This window comes from Phacochoerus africanus, chromosome 12 (genome assembly GCF_016906955.1).
Source record: "Phacochoerus africanus isolate WHEZ1 chromosome 12, ROS_Pafr_v1, whole genome shotgun sequence".
NCBI lineage: Eukaryota > Metazoa > Chordata > Mammalia > Artiodactyla > Suidae > Phacochoerus > Phacochoerus africanus.
In genome coordinates, this window is record NC_062555.1 from 38,773,350 (window position 1) to 38,793,268 (window position 19,919).

General features: G+C 40.7%; 1 protein-coding gene across 1 annotated transcript; it reads right to left on the bottom strand.

Annotated features, from left to right (window-relative positions):
* Nucleotides 1–6,739: 6,739 nt before the first annotated feature.
* Nucleotides 6,740–18,819, bottom strand: DNAJA1 (DnaJ heat shock protein family (Hsp40) member A1). Its single transcript, XM_047754789.1, has 9 exons — nucleotides 18,702–18,819; nucleotides 17,505–17,646; nucleotides 17,170–17,347; nucleotides 15,246–15,350; nucleotides 14,116–14,343; nucleotides 10,127–10,241; nucleotides 8,577–8,692; nucleotides 8,062–8,162; nucleotides 6,740–7,121 (listed from the first exon to the last, which is right to left on the bottom strand). The coding sequence occupies exons 2-9, from the start codon at nucleotides 17,634–17,636 to the stop codon at nucleotides 6,903–6,905; spliced, it is 1,194 nt and encodes a 397-aa protein (XP_047610745.1). The 5' UTR covers nucleotides 17,637–17,646; nucleotides 18,702–18,819; the 3' UTR covers nucleotides 6,740–6,902.
* Nucleotides 18,820–19,919: the final 1,100 nt, after the last annotated feature.

Sequence of the window (19,919 nt, forward strand, 5' to 3'; positions counted from 1 at the left end):
CACCACAATGGGAACTCCAAGAAAAAACATTTTAAGCCAACAAAACTGTTGAAAATGTTTTGCATGTGGGTGTCTCTTTTCTTCTTCAACTAAAGATGTGTGGAGCACCTACGTTGATGTGTGAAGGTACTGTGCTAGGTACCATTTCAAGAAAGAGCTTATTTGTTTGTGTAGTCTTTTATCCCCCCTTTAAGTTTTCCAGTTACTAAGATACAAACTAGTGGGGGAAGGTTTGCAGTCTTATAATTGATTGTTACTTAAAATACTGTGCCTAGTAATGCTCAGTATTGGCTGAATAGTCTTAGCAGCACTGTGAAATCTGATTCCGGCCATAGTCCCCCAATTTTTTGTCCTTTTGTCACAAAACCTGCAATCTTTCTACAATTTTTTTTTTTGGTTTAACACATGACCTTGTGGTGAATTGGTATTTGTGAGATGCATACTTTGTGCCAAGGCTCATGGAGAGCAAGAATCTAGTTAGCACATGTACACTTATTCCTTCTAGGTATTTGTAGCTATTACCTCTTCTGCTCTTGCATCTAATGCTGAGGATGGTTCAAAAGGACAGTTTCTGTCATAGGATGGGAAAAACTAGTTAACAGAATTAATTGAAATAGTGGGATAAGAGAAAATCTTGAGTTTGGGGTTTTGATAGTAAGAGGGGTATTATCCAGAGGTACTGGATTAGGAAAATCTTCCTAGAGGGGCTGACCGTAAAAGGACCGTCGGGCGCTGAAGATAAAGGGCTTTGGTGATCTAAATTAGAGCTTTTCCAGGCACTGCAGTATGGGGTAGCTACAAAGCATGTGCTGGACAGATGGTAGTGTCTGGGGAGACCTGGCAAGAGGGGAGGCCTGGATGGGGGTCATTAAGTATATTTCTTCCTCCCTCCATTCCTTCCTTTTCTCTCTTTTTGAAGTACAGTTGATTCACTTCAACTTGTGTTAACGGTGTGTAGCAAAGTGATTCAGTTTCGTACACACACATACACATTCTTTGTAAATATTCTTTTCCATTATGGTTTATCACAGGATATTGATTATAGTTCCCTGTACTAAATAGTAGGACTTTGTTGCTTGTGCATTCCTGTATGTCATAGTTTGTATCTGCTAACTCCCAGCCCCCATCCTTCCCCCACCTGCCTACCCCTTGGCAGCCACAAGTCTGGTCTCTGTGAGTCTGTTTCTGTTTTGTAGATGGGTTTATTTGTGTCCCATCTTAGATTCATATGTAAGTGATATATGTATTTGTCTTTATCTGGCTTCACTTAGTACGATCATCTCTAGTTCCATCTATGTTGCTGCAAATGGCATTATTTTCTTTTTCACGTCAGAGTAGTTAATATTGCATTGTATGTATGTACCACATTATTTTTATTCATTCATTTTGGACACATACATTGTTTTGGCTATTGTGAATATTGTTATGAATATGTGGGTGCATGTATCTTTTTGAATTATAGTTTTATCCAGATATATGCCCAAAAGTGGGATTGCTGGATCATATGGTAATTTTTTTTTTCTTTTTAGGGCCTCTCCTGTGGCACATGGAAGTTCCTGGGCTAGGGGTCAAATTGGAACTGCAGTTGCTGGCTTTTGCCACAGCCATAGCAACACTGGAGCTGAGCTACATTTGTGACCTGCACTGCAGTTTGTGGTATTGCTGGACCCTTAACCCACTGAATGAGGCCAGGGATGGAATTTGCATTCTCACAGAGGCGAGTCCTTAATCTGCTGAGCCACAATGAGAACTCCTGTTTTTAGTTTTTAAAGGAAATTCAGTGCTGTGGTGGCTGCACTAACATTACCACCAACAGGAGGGTTCCCTTTTCTCCACACCTTCTCTAGCATTTATTTGTAGACTTTAATGACCAGTGTGAGGTGTTGCCTTATTGTCATTTTGATTTGCATTTCTGTAATAAATAGTGACGTTGAGCTTCTTTTCATGTGCTTGTGGTCATCTGTATATTTTCTTTGGAGAAATGTCTTTAGTTCTTGTGCCTATTTTTCAATTGGTTGTTTTCAGTTGGGTTGTTTTTTTGTTGAGTTGTGTGAGCTGTTTGTGTATTTTGAAAATTAAGCCCTTGTAGGTTTGCATAATTTCCAAGTATTTTCTCTTATTACATAGCTTGTCTGTTTGTTTATAGTCTCCTTTGTTGGGCAAAACCTTTTAAGTTTAATTAGGTCTCATTTGTTTTTATTTCCATTGCTTTGGGAGACTGACCTTAGAAGACATGTGTCCGGGTTTATGTCAGAGAATGTTTTGCCTATGTTCCTATGTTCATGGTGTTTTATGGACATAAAGTCTTATGTTTAAGCCTTTCAGCCATTTGAATTTGTGTGTGGTGGAAGGGTGTGTTCTAAATTAATTGATTTACATGCAGCTGTCCAACTTTCCCAACAGCACTTCCTGAAGAGACTTTTTCTCATTGTATGTTCTTGCCTCTTTGTTGAAGATAATCAACTATAAATGTTTGGGTTTATTTCCAGACTCTAGTCTGTTCCAGTGATCCATATGTCTTTGTGCCAGTACCACACTGTTTTCATTATTGTGGCTTTGCAGTATTGCCTTAAATCTGGGAGGGTTATACCTCCCAGTTTCTTTTTCCTCAGGATTGCTTGGCATTTCTGGGTCTTTCATGGTTCCATATAAATTTGTTCTAGTCCTGTGAAAAATGTCATTGGTAACTTGATAATGAATATTAAATCTGTAGATTGCTTTGGGTAGTATAGCCATTTTAACAGTATTAAATGTTCCAATGCAAGAGCATGGGATATCTTTCTATTTCTTTGAATCATCTTTGATTTCCTTTATTAATGAATGTTTTATAGTTTTTGGCATATAAGCCTTTCTCCTCCTGGGTGGGGCATATTCCGAAAGGGTTTTTTTGGGTTTTCAGTGTGATTTTATTTTTTTTGTCTTTTTGCCTTTTCTAGGGCTGCTCCCATGGCATATGGAGGTTCCCATCCTAGGGGTCTAATTCGAACTGTGCCGCCGGCCTATGCGAGCCATAGCAACACGGGATCTGAGCCATGTCTGTAACCTATACCATAGCTTACAGCAATGCCAGATCCTTTACCCACTGAGCAAGGCCAGGGATCAAACTGGAAACCTCATGGTTCCTGGTCGGATTTGTTAACCACTGAGCCACAACAGCAACTCCTTCAGTGTGATTTTTTTTTTTTGCTTTTCATGGCTGCATCTGCAGCATATGGAGATTCTCAGGCTAGGGGTCAATTGGAGATACAGCTGCCAGCCTTAGCCACAGCCACGCCAGATCCTTAACCCAGTGCGCAAGGCCTGGGATCAAACCTTGGTTCCTAGTTGGATTTGTTTCCCCTGCACCAGGACAGGAACTCCTACAAGGTACTGTTTTTTTATACCCCCCTGATATTTCATTGTTAGTGTAAAGAAATGCAATTGATTTCTGTATGTTAGTTGTATCATTACTTTGTTGAATTCGTGTTTATCAGTTCTGATAATTTTTGTGTGGTGTCTTTAGGGTTTTTTATACATAGTATCATGTCTCTGCACATACTTACTTCTTTCCTTCCAATTTGGATACCTTTTATTTTTTATCTGATTGCTGTGGCTACTATGTTGCATAGAAGTGGTGAGAGTGGGCATCCTTGTTCCAGATTTTAGCAGGAAGGTTTACAGGTTTTCATTGTTAAGTATTGTATTGGCCATGGGTGTGTCATAAATAGCTTTTATTACATTGAGATATGTTCCTTCTATAGCCACTTTGGTAAGGGTTATCATGAATGGATGTTGAATTCTGTCAAATGCAGTGGTTCTAAAGATCATCTGGTAACCTGTTTGAAAGGTAAGTTTCTCAGGTTGGATCCCAGACTTTGAGAATCAAAGCGTTGCAGTGGGGCTCAGCAAGCTCACTCAAATTTGAGAACAAGTAGCCCTCAGGGCATTTTCATCATTTATAAGGTGGGTGTTTTAATGCTTGTTCTATCAATCTCAGCAGGCTATTGAGATAACCAAATAAAGTGATAAAGGTAAAAGACTTCAGAAACCCTTGAAAGAGCATCTTTATTGCTGTAACTTGCTAACATTTTCCATTCACTGTGCTCAGTAGAGCCTATGCTTCATTTTCCCACATTATTTCAAAACAGGAAATTACCATGTCAAGGCTGGGAGGCTTCCTGAGCCTGAAACTTGCAATAGCAAGGGCTGCCATTATTGTTCTGGGTGACTAATACACCCATGGTGGTAGTATAGAACCTTGGCTCTATGTATCCTGTTACCTAGGCTACACCCAGCTCAATTACATCAAAATCCACCAGAGGATGAGATTCAAATCATGGGTTTTTTTTTTTGTCTTTTTGTCCTTTTAGGGTCACACCTGTGGCATATGGAGGGTCCCAGGCTAAGGGTTGAATCCAAGCTGTAGCCGCCAGCCTACACCACAGCCACAGCATTGCCAAATCCGAGCCGCCTCTGTGACCTACATACACCACAGCTCACGGCAATGCTGGATCCTTAACCCACTGAGCGAGGCCAGGGATCCAACCTGCAACCTCATGGTTCCTAGTCGGATTTGTTTCTGCCGCACCACGACAGAAACTCCTTCTAGTGATTTACATTTTAAAGATTTTTTCCCCCTGTGGTGAAACAAAAGTAAAACTATCTCTCATCCATTTTTAAGTGTACAGTTCAGTTGCATTAACTATAGTGTAACCACTATGTTTTAAAAACTTTTGCTCACCCAAGGTAATTAAGCATGCAGTAACTTTCTGTTCCTCTTTCCCCTGGCCCTTCAAGTATCTGCCTCCTGGAGTTCCTGTTGTGGCTTGGCATAAACAAGTCTGACCAGTATCCATGAGGACGTAGGTTTGTTCCCTGTCAAGGATCCGGTGTTGCCATGACCTGAGGTGTATGTTGCAGAGGTGGCTCAGATCTGCTGTGGCTGTGGTATAGACCTGCTGCTCTGATTTGACCCCTAGCTTGGGAACCTCCATAGGCCCCAGGTGTGGCCCTAAAATACCTAAAAAATAAATATCTGCCTCCCTGAATTTGTCTAGATATTTCATGAAAGTCCTTTCCTATCACATTTTATCCATCTGTTAGACACATAGGTTGTTTCTTCTTCGGCTGCTGTGAATTATGAAATAACATTGGCACACAATTCTCTTGAGTCAAGGAATGGAATTACTGGGTCATATGGTGAATTCATGTTTGGCTTTTGAGGAGCTGCCCAATATCTGTGATTCACTGTATTTTCCTTCTGACAATACTGCATCATGTTATAGATTTTTGTAATTTTTAAAATGCCTTAGAACATTTATAAATACAGGTTTATTGTTTTTTTTTTTTTTTGGCTAATATATATGCAGTGAAAAAAAACTAAACCATTATTTTTAGTATTTTGATTGGTTTTCCTTTACTGAACACCTGCGTTTTTATCCAGATATAAGGGTAGCTGGCCACTAAAAAAAGACAATCCCCCAGTAATAGGAGGTGAGGCTGTCAATTAAGAATATCACTATGACAAGAATCCCGAACGTTTTGGGAAATACTCACTTTATACCAAGTTTCAGTCTTTTTTTTTTTCTTCCAACTCAAGTGTTCTGAGGGGAACTTAAGTTGTGGGTTACTTCCAAGTTAGAAATGTTTAAGCCTCCTGATATGGGAGATAACAGAACCAGAGCAGAATATATAAGCAGAAAGCCCTCATATTCTCACTTCCAGTGTTAAGATATTTAAGCCCCTCCACTTTCGCTCCTCACCCTTGCTTAATATTAAACATTAACTACGGTTATATAGTATTTTTGTATTACTCATTTTAACTAGTTAAATGAATAATCTTAATTAGTACAAAAGCAATGCTTTAACTTGGGGGAAAAAAAAGGCCTGTGGTGACACATTGGACATGCTTTATAATCAGTGTATTAAGGAAACAGTCATACATTTCAAGAATTGCTTAAATTCTGATATCCAGATTTAAGCTTGTGAACATGACTTTAAACATACAATTAATTAAAGCTATTCATCATAATTTGCTATACTACCAACATTAAATTACAGTTACTTTGGAGCGTAAGTTAAATGGTTTAAAGTAAGCCTATAACATGCCTGCAAAACACCTTCCTATCCTGATACATGCAAATTACTTCTCCATGTTAAGGTCTCACCACTAACTTCTAAATTATCCTGCTCCAGAGAAGTCACTACTCTAATGCTTACCGTGCTCCAAAGAGGGAAAAAAAATGTTTAATCAGGACCAATAGTTATACTTAAAAAAGATGGCACAGCAAAAGGGAATGCAATTCTACAAGTGCAAAGCCCTCAAGCAGCATGTTAATGATAAACCCCTTCTTTAGAAAGGTATCATTTCTATCACTATCACCAGAGGCTAAATTAAATTATATATAGCATGCCATCTTCAAGTAACAGTTGAGGCAATAGAATAATAAATGCAGAAGCATCACAATGAATCCCAACTGAATACAACTATACAGACCAACACTTCTACAAATTAAGTTCTTTGCCTGATTGCCAGTTAAATACAGTTTTAACTTCATAGCTTAACAATTAAGGGTCATACACTGAAGTCAATACATACACACCTGGCATTTCAGTCTAAGCTATTCCATGTACATAGCTGAAATCAATTACAAGGTATGGCCTAACAAATGGTAGGGGAATTGTTTTTTTTAAAGTAGTTTTTTACAGGTATTAAACTTTTCTTGCACACTGAAGTCACCATACATACAGGGCAAAGTCAGAGCTTTTATATTTGAGTTTATTCTTCATTTAACTTTTAAAACACTACTATAGTTGAATATTAAAACAATACCAAGTAGTGAGCATATTATGATTATAGTCCTTCACTCAATCACTACTGCAGCAAATAAAATGCCAGCAGTAAGCGTTATTCACTGGCCCCATTAAGAGGTCTGACACTGAACACCACCCCGAGGATGATGTTCATCATCCTCATATGCTTCTCCATTGTAATGGCGTCGTCTCTCCTGATTTGGATCAAAGTCCACTAGTTCTACCTGGTCCATTTCATCAGTCTCTTCTACTTCCTTCCTCTCAGGTAGGAGTTTTTCCAGCAAAGAGAGTTTATCAGGGGAGAGAAAACCATTCTCAGGAAAGTTCACCTGTAAGGAAAAAACTCCCACTGTAAGTTCAATTGATTTACTTCATCCTTAGCTCCTTAGACAAATTATCACTGACCCATTTTCCCCCTCCTTCAAACACATGTAACCACATAGTATTCTGGTAAACCTGCCAATCCCAGGTTAGAATACACATTCTATAAAGGCATATATATCACCTAGTACTCTGAAATCAAGTTCAAGGCATACATGAAGTCTTAAAAAAAAAAAAAAAAAAAAACCCTAGTAAGACTGCACTATAATAATCACTGTTCTATTCAGCAAGTACTTTTTTTTCCTTTTTGCTTTTTCTAGGGCTGCTCCTTTGGCATATGAAGGTTCCCAAGCTAGGGGTTGAAATCAGAGCTACAGCTGCTGGCCTACACCACAGCCAAAGCAACTCGGGATCCGAGCCGCATCTGCAAGCTACACCACAGCTCACAGCAACACCAGATCCTTAACCCACTGACAAGGCCAGGGATCGAACCCGCAACCTCACGGTTCCTAGTCGGATTCGTTAACCACTGAGCCACAACAGGAACTCCCAAAGATGTTTTTAATAAATGTTAAATGGTTCTGAGGGCACTAAATTTTAGATTGAGGGAATGGCTTTAAGAACCATTCTATTAATAGCATTACAGTATTTTGACAAAAATTTGAATTCTATTTCCTTTCATTAGTAAAATACCCACCCACTTGCCACACACCCCCCCCTTCCTCTGCCAATCTTTCAATAGCCAGTAATGAGGCCAACAAACCCAATTCCAACTTTTTAACAAAGAATGCTCAAAAGGACATAAGTACTATTAGATCTGGGAAAAGAATATAAATTTGATGATTCTGATCATTCAGAAACTGTAACTGTCATTCAGAAACTGTAACTGTTAACAAATTTTAATAAACTAGTCATTCTCAAACATTCCTAGAGTACTTTATAGCTTACCTTAAATTCAATAATTAGGCGACCCTTTTCATATGGTCTACGATAAATTGGCATGCCTTCATTTAGCACACACTTGATATCTCCATGCTTGACAATCTGACCTAAAAACAATGAAACCAAATACCTCAAATATAGTCACACTTTTTTTGGGGTGCCCTGAAACATACGGAGTTTACCAGGCCAGGGATCAGCTCCAAGCCACAGTTGTGACCTGTGCATCCGGCACAGAGACGCCACTGATCCTGCTTGCAGCATAGTCATGCTCCTAGTCACACTTTTATGACGCAGAGAAAATAAACAGAAATGTCCTAGCTCACTGACAGAAGTAAATTTATGGGAAACAATCCTGATACCTTTTGTTTTTGGATCTTCTAGGGGCTTCCAAGAGAGCCAAAAATGCATGATTTCAGCTCAAGGATGCCTATGTACTGAGCAGCTTTTCTCCATGCCTATATAGTTACCAGCAGACTATGAAAACACTAGAATAGAAAGACAAGCTTATCTAGTTACCATACCTGGATGAGAAGTGATGACTATGGTTCGGTTGTCAAGAGTAGATATTGGCTTTTGGAAGCCACACAATGCCTCAACCAGCTGTATGTCCATACACATAAAAAGGTCTTCTCCTCGTCTGTACAATATAAATATGGCATATACTTATATCTTTCAAATCGCCAATGATTACAAGCACCAAAGCAAGAAATTGTTTTAAGATGCCCTTTCTTTCTGATTGAAACAGAGCCGAGAACTGGGAACAGCAAATACATAGAACCTGCCAGCACTGTGTCCTCAACAAGGCTTCAGATCCCCATCCCTTCCCCACAGTCTAGGTGGAGAAACACACCGAAGGCTGGATTCCAGATAATTTAGAGTCTGAATTAAATTATGGGGATATGGCCAATTTCATAGGACAATGAGAATTTCTTTGTTGATATACATGAATTAGGGAATACAGTGCCTGGCACATTATGAACACAATCTTTTATATTTGATAACAGCCCACTGCCTCCTCATGCTTGCTTGCTTTTCCCATTCATACTAATAATTTTTTTCATCAAGCAGAATACTTTCCAGAAATAATCTTGAGGATTCACCTCAAATGACAGCATCAAAATCCAAGCTTGATGGCATTTTCCATGATTGTTGAGACACCATTAATTCAAAACCTGTTCCTTCACATGTCATTCCCAACAGACTTACTGGAACCCAATTCCAGATAATGTTTTTAAAATTAGCCATGGATTTATTATTTAACACATTCACTGTTAACCAATCTTCCTTGTGCTTCACTATAAGTTCACAAACAAAATTAAGTATTTCACATAACAGACCTGAATTAACTTTTTTATACAGAATATTTTAAACATTTTTTTTTAAATATAAAAAAAGAAACCCAGGATTGAAGAAAGTGAAACTCAGGATTTAAGAAATTGGTGAAAGCTTTAGGGCACTTACTTCAAAACTAACTGCTTAATACAAATATTGGTGGCAAAGTTTTATCTAGGGGATGTCTCCCCTAATCCACCTGTTTATACTCATACAAAACATCTCCTGGGAGTTCCCATTGTGGCTCAGTGGTAATAAATCCAACTAGGACCCATTGAGGATGTGAGTTCAATTCCTGGCCTTGCTCAGTAGGTTAAGGATCTGGCACTGCTCTGAGCTGAGACAGAGATCGCAGACATGGCTCAGATCCCATGTGATGTAGGCTGGCAGCTGCGGCTCTGATTCTACTCCTAGCATGGGAACTTACATATGCCACAGATGCAGCCCTAAAAAGAAAAAAATAACTCCTAATTGATCCTTCAAAATTCAGATTAGGCAACAATTAACCCAAATTTAGACCAAAAAAACTTAAAATCTGACTCTCTGTTAAGACAAACAAATGATTAACAACCTTTTGGAAAGGACAACACTACATAGACTAACTCTCATTCTATACTTTCCTAGGGTAGTTCCAAGAAGTGTGTTCTAAAAGTAGTGAAAAGCTCATTTAAATAAGAAAAACGGAGGAAGCCCTCTCACCCCCCAAGTATCAGTTTGAGTATTTGATAAAAGTTTTTACCGAGTAAAAACGGCATGGTCCTTCTGATCTAAAACAATGATAATGTCTCCTGGCTCCAGTCCTGGTTCTTGGTCTCCCTCACCATGGAATGTTATCTTCTGGCCATCTTTCATGCCTAAAAACAAAAAGCTAATTTTACACTCTTAACATCCAAGGTCAGAATCTCCATCTACAAGAAATACAGATGCATGTTTGTGTGTACATGAAGAAATTGTTCAAGTCCATATGGATGCTAAAGTTTTGGAGAATTTACCAAAAATACCCCCAGTCCTACTTCTTACTGAAGAAAACTGTCATAGTGGAGAACACAAATTCTAGAGGCAAACAAGCAAATCAGGCTTCAAATCTCAGAGCTATTTACCAGTAGGCTGGATTACCCTGGGGAAGCAAGCTGCTTAACTTCCTAAGCATCAACTTTCCCACAGAGACCTACCTCTCCATTAGAGCTCTTGTGAGGACTAAAAAAAGAGGTCTACACTGTCACCAAATCAGTGGTAAACATTATAACCATAAATGTTTCAATTATTTCATCACTTTAAAAAAAAACTTAGTCAAATTATTTCTATCAAGTCTACAGAAGCCTAAGTCAGACTCCCCCCCTTACTGTATTAGCAATGTTTATATATAGGAAAGCAATATATAAAACTTAAAAAAATTAAAAGTCCATAATCGTTTTGTTAAATGATTTTTAGTCTTTTCTTAAAGGATAATTATGGCTTAACACTTTCAGACCATGTGGTTAGGGTCAAAATTAAAGAGAAATGTTGGAGTTCCTTCTGTGGCTCAGCAGAAACGAATCTGACTAGTACCCATGAGGACCATGAAGACGAGGGTTCCAGCCCTGGCCTCGCTCAGTAGGTTAAGGATCTGGTATTGCCATTTCTGTGGTGTAGGCCAGCAGCTATTGCTTTGATTAGACCCCTAGCCTGGGAACCTCCATATACAGCAGGTGGGGTCCTAAAAAGGAAAAAAAAAAAAAAAATTACGGAGAAATGTGGAATTCCCACTGTGACACAGTGGGTTAAGGATCTGGCATCCTTTCTGCAAGTGGCTCAGGTCACTGCTGAGGCATGGGTTTGATTCCTGGCCCAGTGGAGTGGGCAAAGGATCTGGTGTTGCTGTAGTGAGGTGCAGCTGTGGCTCAGGTTCAATCCCTTGCCCATAGAACTTTCATATACTGTGGGTGTGGCCAAAAGAAAAAAAAGAAAAACCCCAGCAAAATTTTTCCAATAGGGCAAACATTTCTTAAACGCCAATGTGTTTACTGAGATTACCTCTGGCTCACGTATCTTAGTTCACTAAGGATTCACTTAAGCTAACACCTCTTTAAACAGAATTCATGTTTGCAAGTCATTAGACTGCAGCAGTAGCTCCAGGATTCCTGAACCATTGAGCACTGAAATCACCCAACAAGAGCAACTTTGTTTTACTATTACAGGAAGTACTGAACTTATATAAAATAGTCAATAGTACAAAGAATCCCTAAATATCCACCAATATACATCTAGTAATTATCAGTTCTTGACTAGCATTTCATGTTACATATACCTCCACCCACATTCCATGTATTTCAAGTAGAGTCCAGACAGGCCAATTACCCCAAATACTTCAGTATATACCTCTAAAAAGATAAAGACTTAAACCAAAATACCAGTATCACGCACTGATGAAACTAAACAATCTATCTTTAATCACAGGCAGAGTAACTGTGTCTCACTATACTAGTGAAGCAATTGAACTCAACCAGTTTTGCTGGTTGTTCCATTAACATAAAGAGCACAGGCTAGTGCAGCATTCATAAATGGCTTCACTTACTACTACTGCCTCCTGAATACATACTTTTGGTAGCAAGAAGGGAACTTTACTGGACAGGGAAAAATTCAAATCCTACTAAACATGCGCCAATTAAGGGGAGAAAAATGGAGGAAGGAGTTCCCTGGTGACCTAGAGGTTAAGGACTCCATGTTGTCACTGCTGTGACTTGGGAATCCACATGCCCTAGGCATGGCTGAAATTAAAAAACATGGGGAGGGAAGTACCATGATTCACATGGGGAGAAAACTATTGCAGAGACTTAAAGTAGATGTATATACTGATAAGATGTTCATAAGTACAGTTCCATGTGAGTATGTACAATGTATTATTACTTTTATTTTTGTGTGGTTTTTAATTTTTCTTTTCTTAGGGCTGCACCTGTGGCACGCGGGAGTTCATAGACCAGGGGTCAAACTGGAGCTGCAGCTATGGGCCTATACCACAGCCACAGCAATGCCAGATCCGAGCTGGGTCTGCAACCTACACCACAGCTCACACAAACGCCAGATCCTTAACCCACTAAGCAAGGCCAGGGATTGAACCTGTGTCTTCATGGATACTAGTCCAGTTTGTTACCCCGGAGCTACCACAGGAACTCTGTATGTTTCACTTTAAAATAACAAAGTCTCTGGGAGTTCCTGTTGTGGAGCAATGGTTAACAAACATGACTATGCCTAGGATCCGTGAGGATGTGGGTTCGATCCCTGGCCTTGCTTAGTGAGTCAAGGATCCAGCATTGCTGTGAGCTGTGGTGTAGGTCACAGATGTGGCTCAGATTCTGTGTTGCTGTGGCTGAGGTGTAGGCTGGCAGCTGTAGCTCCAATTCGACCTGTAGCTTGAGAACTTCCATATATGCCGTGGGTGTGGCCCTGAAAATATAAAACACAAATAAATAAATAAAATAAAAATAAATAAAAAATAGCAAAGTCTGGAGTTCCTGTCATGGCTCAGTGGTTAACAAACCCAACTAGCATCCATGAGGATGCAGGTTTGATCCCTGGCCTTGATCATTGGGTTAAGATCTGGCGTTGCCACGAGCTGTGGTGTAGGTCACAGAGGCAGCTCGGATTCTACGTTGCTGTGGCTGTAGTATAGGCCAACAGCTGTAGCTCTGATTAGCCCCCTAGCCTGGGTCCCTCCATATGCCACGGGTGCAGCCCTAAAACCAAAAAAAATAATAATAATGAAAAAATTAAAAAATATAAAAAAATAATATAGCAAAGTCTGGAGTTCCCACTGTGGCTCAGTGGTAACTAACCCAACTAGTACCCATGAGGATGCACATTAATTCCCTGGCCCCGCTTAGTGGGTTAAGGATCTGGTGTTCTGGTGAGTTGCAGGAAAGGTCCCAGATGCAGCTTGCCACTGGCATGGCTGTGGTGTAGACTGTAAGCTGCAGCTTCAATTTGACTCCTGGCCTGGGAACTTCCGTATGCCACAGGTAAAGGCCCCCAAACCAATGAAATAAAATAGCAAAGTCTGAATGAGCTAATCATGTTGATTTTTTTCAGAGTAGCATAATGTATTCTGGGGTTATACACATTTTAAGAATTTCTACAATGAGGAGTTTCATTGTGGTGCAGTGGAAATGAATGTGACTAGGAACCATGAGGTTGCGGGTTCGATCCCTGGCCTTGCTGGGTTAAGATCTGGCGTTGCTGTGAGCTGTGGTGTGGTGTAGGTCACAGACACAGCTCAGATCCTGTGTTGCTGTGGCTGTGCTGTAGCTCCGATTTGACCCCTAGCCTGGGAACTGCCATATACCTTGGGTGCAACCCTAAAAACCAAAAAAAAAAAAAGAGAGAGAGAAACTACAATGGAAAATAGACACTGATCTAATACATTTAAAAATATTTTCTACTAAATTAAAATTTAAAAATTGGTAAAATAAAAAATCCTAATATTGAAAAGAAACTCATAAGTTATATCCTGGAACCCAAAAGGCAGAAACTGACAACTTGTGTTTAACTTGTAAAAACCATTAGAAAGTAGTAATTATAATCTAAGTCCTCACAAATAAGTTAATAAATCAAAGTATATCACCTGTTCCTGACCCTATCAGCTCCCAAGGAACGAACCCCTATTAGGTTAGTTTTAAACAATCATAAAATATAATGCTAATAAATTTGACATAACACTCAAGAATTTAAAATAAGAAGTGGCTCAGAACTCACCTTTGTCAATATGAACTTCTAGAATTTTCTTTTCTCGAACTATCTTCCTCCCATTGCAACTTTTACATCTATCTTTAGGACTGATCCGCTCCCCATGGCCCTGGCACTCCATGCACACAGACTGAATTTGCTGAACCATTCCAGGTCCTATTTGATGAATTCTTATTTGCATTCCAGTACCTCGGCAATTGGGACAGCATTCTACTGCTCCTTTCTTACCACCTCGGCCTAAATAGTTTAAAAAGAAATTGTTTATATTTAGTATCCAACACAGTGATGAATGTTTTAATGAGACAGTATCTAAACACTCTGCTTTGTTAATATTTTTAAGGTCTAATGGAATGCTGCCTTAAGAATCTACAATTCAGCCTTTTTGTTTGATACAACATAGTCCCAAATGAGCTTCAGTTACCTATAGACATCTTGACTGCTATTTTCCCAAGGAACCATTTCAGAATTTTTAATTTTAAACATGTGGTCCCAAAGCACAATTCTTAAAGACTACTTTAACTGCGAGAACATTTTAAGACTTTATTCTCTTTAGAAAATCTATTTCAGGGTTAAGGATCCGGCGTTGCCGTGAGCTGTGGTGTAGGTTGCAGACGCAGCTCGGATCCCACGTTGCTGTGGCTCTGGCGTAGGCCGGTGGCTACAGCTCCGATTGGACCCCTAGCCTAGGAACCTCCATATGCCACAGGAGCAGCCCAAGACATAGCAAAAAAAAAAAAAAAAAAAGAAAATCTATTTCAAACAAGTAACTTGTATTTATTTGAAAAAAGCTTGGAGGTTCAGAGCCAGTAATTTGACAGCTCTGTACTTAAAAAGAGGACACTTTAAAATCATATGAAGCCACTGCAATGCCTCTGAAGTTCTAGAGAAGAAAAGAAGTACTCATCTCTGAACAATGTTGAGAAAAAGGGACACAAAATTAGATCCCACCTGTTTTCAAAATATAGACATAAAAGTGTGATATTTTGCAAATATTTCTCTAGGAGGTAGGATCGGGTGGTTTTCAGACTTGCATTCTCCAACATCTAGGTAGTGCAGTATTTGTCAGTTTTATATATCCAGAAAAGCTTTGGTCCCATTTCAGTTCTATTACATTCAGTTCTATTAATGTTAAGACATACCTTCACATTTGTCACAAATCACATTCTTCTGCAGAGCTAGTTTTCTTGTTGCACCATTATATAAATCTTCTAAAGTTACTGAGAGTTGATGAACAACATTTTTACCTAGAACAAAATATTACTCATTAAAAATCTAAGATACTGCCATCTTTTTTTTTAATGCAATCAAAAACATTAACTATGAGTTCCTGTTGTGGCTCAGTGGAAAAGAATCTGACTAGTTTCCATGAGGATGTGAGTTCAATCCTGGCCTCGCTCAGTGGGTAAGGATCCTATGCTGCCTAGAGCTGTGGTGTAGGCTGCAATCGAGGCTCAGATCTGGCATGGCTGTGGCCAGCAGTGCAGGTCTAATTCAACCCCTAGCCTGGGAACTTCCGTATGCCTCGGAGTGTGGCCCCAAAAAGCAGAAACAAAAAAAGGTCACTGATAAGCTTGATAAATCTTTTTTTAAAAAGAAAGTTAACTGCAAAATCAACTGAGAACCAATGTTACTTAACACACAACATTTGCCAATAAATCACCCCAAATGCTCTTTTGCCCCAACACATTCTATGACTCCTTCACTTACTATGGTATTTAGTGAAATTACATCATCCAAAAAGTCTTCACACACTAAGTTCCAAAAACTCATCAAGTTCAGCCAGGGAAGCTGATGTATTTATCCTGGCTCCACATAGGAGTATCGATCCAGAAATGCGCATTTACTGCTGAGCCAACACTAACTGTTTAAAGGTTACATTTCTTGTTCTTTACCATAGTGCAGTCCAATAAAACTTTCTGCAGTGACGGAGATATTTTATATCTTGTGCTATACAACACAGTAGCCAGCAATCACACATGGTTGTAGAGCATATAAATATGGCTACTGCAGACTAAATAACTGAATTTTTATTTTTCTTTAAGATAATCTAAATTTGATGCGGCCAGTGCCTACAAAGGAGTGATGTATCTCATCTAGGAATGAGAACTAGAAGATGGTGATCATATAAGGACAGAGGCTACAGAAATGTACCTGCCAATGGTTAATAAGTTTCTAACTAGTGATTCTTCCTTCCAGAAGGACTTTATCCACCATGAAATACTGCCTTACGTCTAAGTGGGAGAAATACTCAAACTATCTGATCGACATGAAAAGTAAAGTACCATTACCTTCCTCTTCTAGACCCACCTTTGGCTTCTGTATCACAAATATAATTCTATGTGATTAATTCGGGCACGGTAACAGCTGCCCTTAATTCAGCTTTGTATGTTTTAGAATATAAGAAATAAAGCTTCTAAAATTTAAGGAAAACTTTCTAATTATCACACTTAAAAAATAACCTTTCATTGATCTAATACACACAAAGAAGAGTTTGCCAATCAACTGATTTTGACTGGAAATTGTTTTAAGGTAAATTTCTTAATATGGCACGTATTTTAGTACAATACAACTGAAGGTAGATTAAACAGAGACCAAGCTTTTTGAAGGCAATGAACCTGTGTTCCAATCCAGACTCTGATGCTGGCTATATGTGACCCTGACAAAAATTTAGGATTCTGAACTGTAACTCCCTTCGACTGGGTGTTATTCACTTTTGACTACACCCACTATTGGGGTTGAGGAGTAGGTGTAAGTTCTGAAAATCAAAACATATAAAAAGGGTTTTGAAAATTTTATGTTCCTGTAACTTTATTCATTTAATGCTTGACAACTTCAACAAAGTCCTATCTGAAGAGCTTTAGAAACACTCATTTGTTAGCACCCTATTGGCTATTTTTAGTTTCATCCAAACTCATTTTAAAAAACTGTATCATAAAATCTGTTTACAGCCAGCTTGCAACATTACACTAACATGTGAACAAGCATTTAATAATATATGAATTCTCAAGAATTTGCTTTAACCAAATTGGCTAATTTGCTATATGTGGACTAAGTCATTCTTACCTCTCCTTTCTCTCTGCATCCTTCCTCCTCCTCCAAAAAACATATCAAAGATATCCATGGGGGAGCCAAAACCACCACCTGCTCCACCTTCTTTAATTGCCTGTTCTCCTCCTTTATCATATAATTCCCTTTTCTTTGCATCAGAGAGCACTTCGTAAGCTTGAGAAATCTGTTTAAACTGTGTGAGAAAAAAGGGAATAAATTTCACCAAAAAAACTCAACTGTCACAAAGCCCAGCCACTGTATTAGATATACTCAATTTCATGTTGTAATGGAAATACCATACACCTGGCAAGAACTACCCAGCTATGTTAAAGTATGAGTATGGTACTCGCCTTCTCTCCTTCATTTGGATTCTTATCAGGGTGGTACTTCAAGGCCAGTTTCCTGTAAGCCTTTTTCAATTCTTCTTGGGTGGCATTGGGTTTGACCCCCAAAACATCATAGTAAGTGGTTTCTTTCACCATTTTCTACAGCCTGAAATAAAAAAGTTCAATTTTAACTCCTTTCAACTGGTAGTTTTAATTAGTAAAAATCAAGAGTTTAGGCAAAGAAATCTGTTCTTTACCAAATCTGATCATAAGAACATCACCTTCCCTAAATTTCACAGAGACGGTAACAAGTCCTTTGCTAATTCAGCCATTAAATTCTAACAGACTAAATATAAGCTAATAATTACCAGGGAATAATTAAAAAACCTCCCATACTACTTGGTTCCCACTTTCCACCTGAAAACCTCCATCTCGATTCTTCCTGTCTCCCCTCCCCATTAATGACAGGGCAGTAAAGACAAGACGCACTAATAGGTTCAGTCCACTGTCATTATCATCTTTGGTAAATCTGATAAACCATACACTTCCTAGAAAAGACGTCTGGGCACAAGGCGTGGAGGAAGCTCCAGAAAGCGAGCTCCCCTCCCCCTCAATCCTGAGACTGTTTCTCAATCACAGGACCTACAGCTTATCTGCTTTGAACGCCGAACCCCTCTTGCCCCACAAGCCAGCACAGCTTTCATGTTGTTAGGTTTCCCCCTGCACTTAGCGCCGAGCGTTGGGCTTCCTTCCTTTCTTCCTCCGACTCAGGATCGAAGGGGTGGGAGAAGCCCAACCCTCAACAAAGAGAAGGAGGGGAGACCGGAGATGCGAAAACCGCAGCCTCCGCCAAGCTCCTCCCGCAGCCCCTCGCCCCTGGCTCCTCCTGCGCGTGCGCGCAGAATCGCCCCCCACCCCCACCCCACCCCCCAGCGAGGGCGGGCGGAGGGAAACCCGGAGGCGGCAGATCCTAGGAGACCCCTGGCTGGATGGGCGAGGGGGAAGCTTCAGGAACGGTATCGGGCCCAGTCGTTGCGCACCAGCAAGGGCTGCCGGGACACCCCCATCAATTCTACAGAAAGGGAATCGAGGATACAGGAATCGACAGCCCCGCAGCCCACGCGGAGCCAACCGCCACTTGACCGCGGCTCCATCCCAGTTCCCGGAGCCGCTAATGGCGCCGGCCTGGGGACCAGAGGAAGCGCGAAAGCAGAAACTCACCGGTGAGCGGGCCGAGGCCGATGTGGGGGAGCGGGAAGGAGCGCGTTTCTGTGCGCAGCTCGGGCAGCCGCCGCTCCTCCGCCTCTCACCGAGCGTTCTGGAAAGTTCCGCCCGGCGCGCCGCAACCGTCGTCTTTTGTAGCCGAGTCGCGGCGCGTCACCCGCCGGAAGTCCCACCCCCTCCGGCTGCTGCCACCGCCCCGCGGTTACCTGGGCAACGGCGCGGGGGTGCTCGGAGTGGGAGGGACTCAGCTGAAGGGCCTTGTGGGGGTGGGCTCAAGACTGGGTTCCTGCAGCTCGTAGAACTTTCTGGATCCCCTTCCTCCACCCAGCGGGCCCTAAAGTCTGGAAGTCTTGGGCGGGAACAGGGATTTGCTCAGTAGCGCTGCGATTCCGTTCCGGGCCAACTCAGGATTCACAATCAGGAGAGCCGCCGTCACCGCCGCTTGCTAGAGCTCGGAGAGCTGGGGAACAGGGACGCTGGCCGGGGCCGTGTGCGGTACAGGAATCTCAGAACAAAGCCTTGCCGCACCTGCTCTCCGCCGGCGCGTTTGACACCGCTTTTGGCGTCTCTAACCGGTTTAGTTTCTTAGACCTGAGGTTCTGGGAAGCCACGGAGCATGAACTTCTGATCAAGACGGTTCTGGGCTCCTGAACAGTCTCAGGCCTTGGATCTTGCTTTTTTTAACGCGCTGTCCAAAGCCTCGTAATTCACTGAACTGCGAAGTTGGAAGAACCCTCCGTGCAAGTTTTGGCCCCTGTACACACGATATATACTTTGGGCCTTGCAATACGTTGTGCTCAGGCAGCTCTAAACAGGGAAACGTTTGGAATACCTTGGTGCAAACCCAGGGCCTTGGAACCTCTCAGGCCAGGCATTCACCTGGTTTGGCTACCCTAGGCACAGTAACACCAAGAGTGGCAAACTTTTTTTAAAAAATAAATGTTGTTAGAGTTGACTTATAAACATGTTTCAGGTGTCATCAGTTCACCTGAAATCAGTATATCAGTTATACATATAGCCATTCCTCATCAGATTCTTTTCCTACATAGATTATTACACGGATGGTTTTAATTATTGGACCTAACATTTAAGTTCTACCAGTCTGTGAGTCTGAATCTGTAGTTTGCAAAATGAGTCCTTGGGGCTTTCACATGTTGAGTCTGGGGCATAATGGCAAATGTGGTCTGTTTTCTTTATTTAATAACAAAACACTGG

Coding starts and splice junctions, on each gene's coding strand:
- DNAJA1 (XM_047754789.1), bottom strand. CDS start 17,636: ATGGTGAAAGAAACCACTTACTATGATGTTTTGGGGGTCAAACCCAAT. Junction 17,348..17,504: donor ATCCAAATGAAGGAGAGAAG/GCGAGTACCATA, acceptor TTTCTCACACAG/TTTAAACAGATTTCTCAAGC. Junction 10,242..14,115: donor AGAAGTTCATATTGACAAAG/GTGAGTTCTGAG, acceptor TTTTGTTTTTAG/GCATGAAAGATGGCCAGAAG.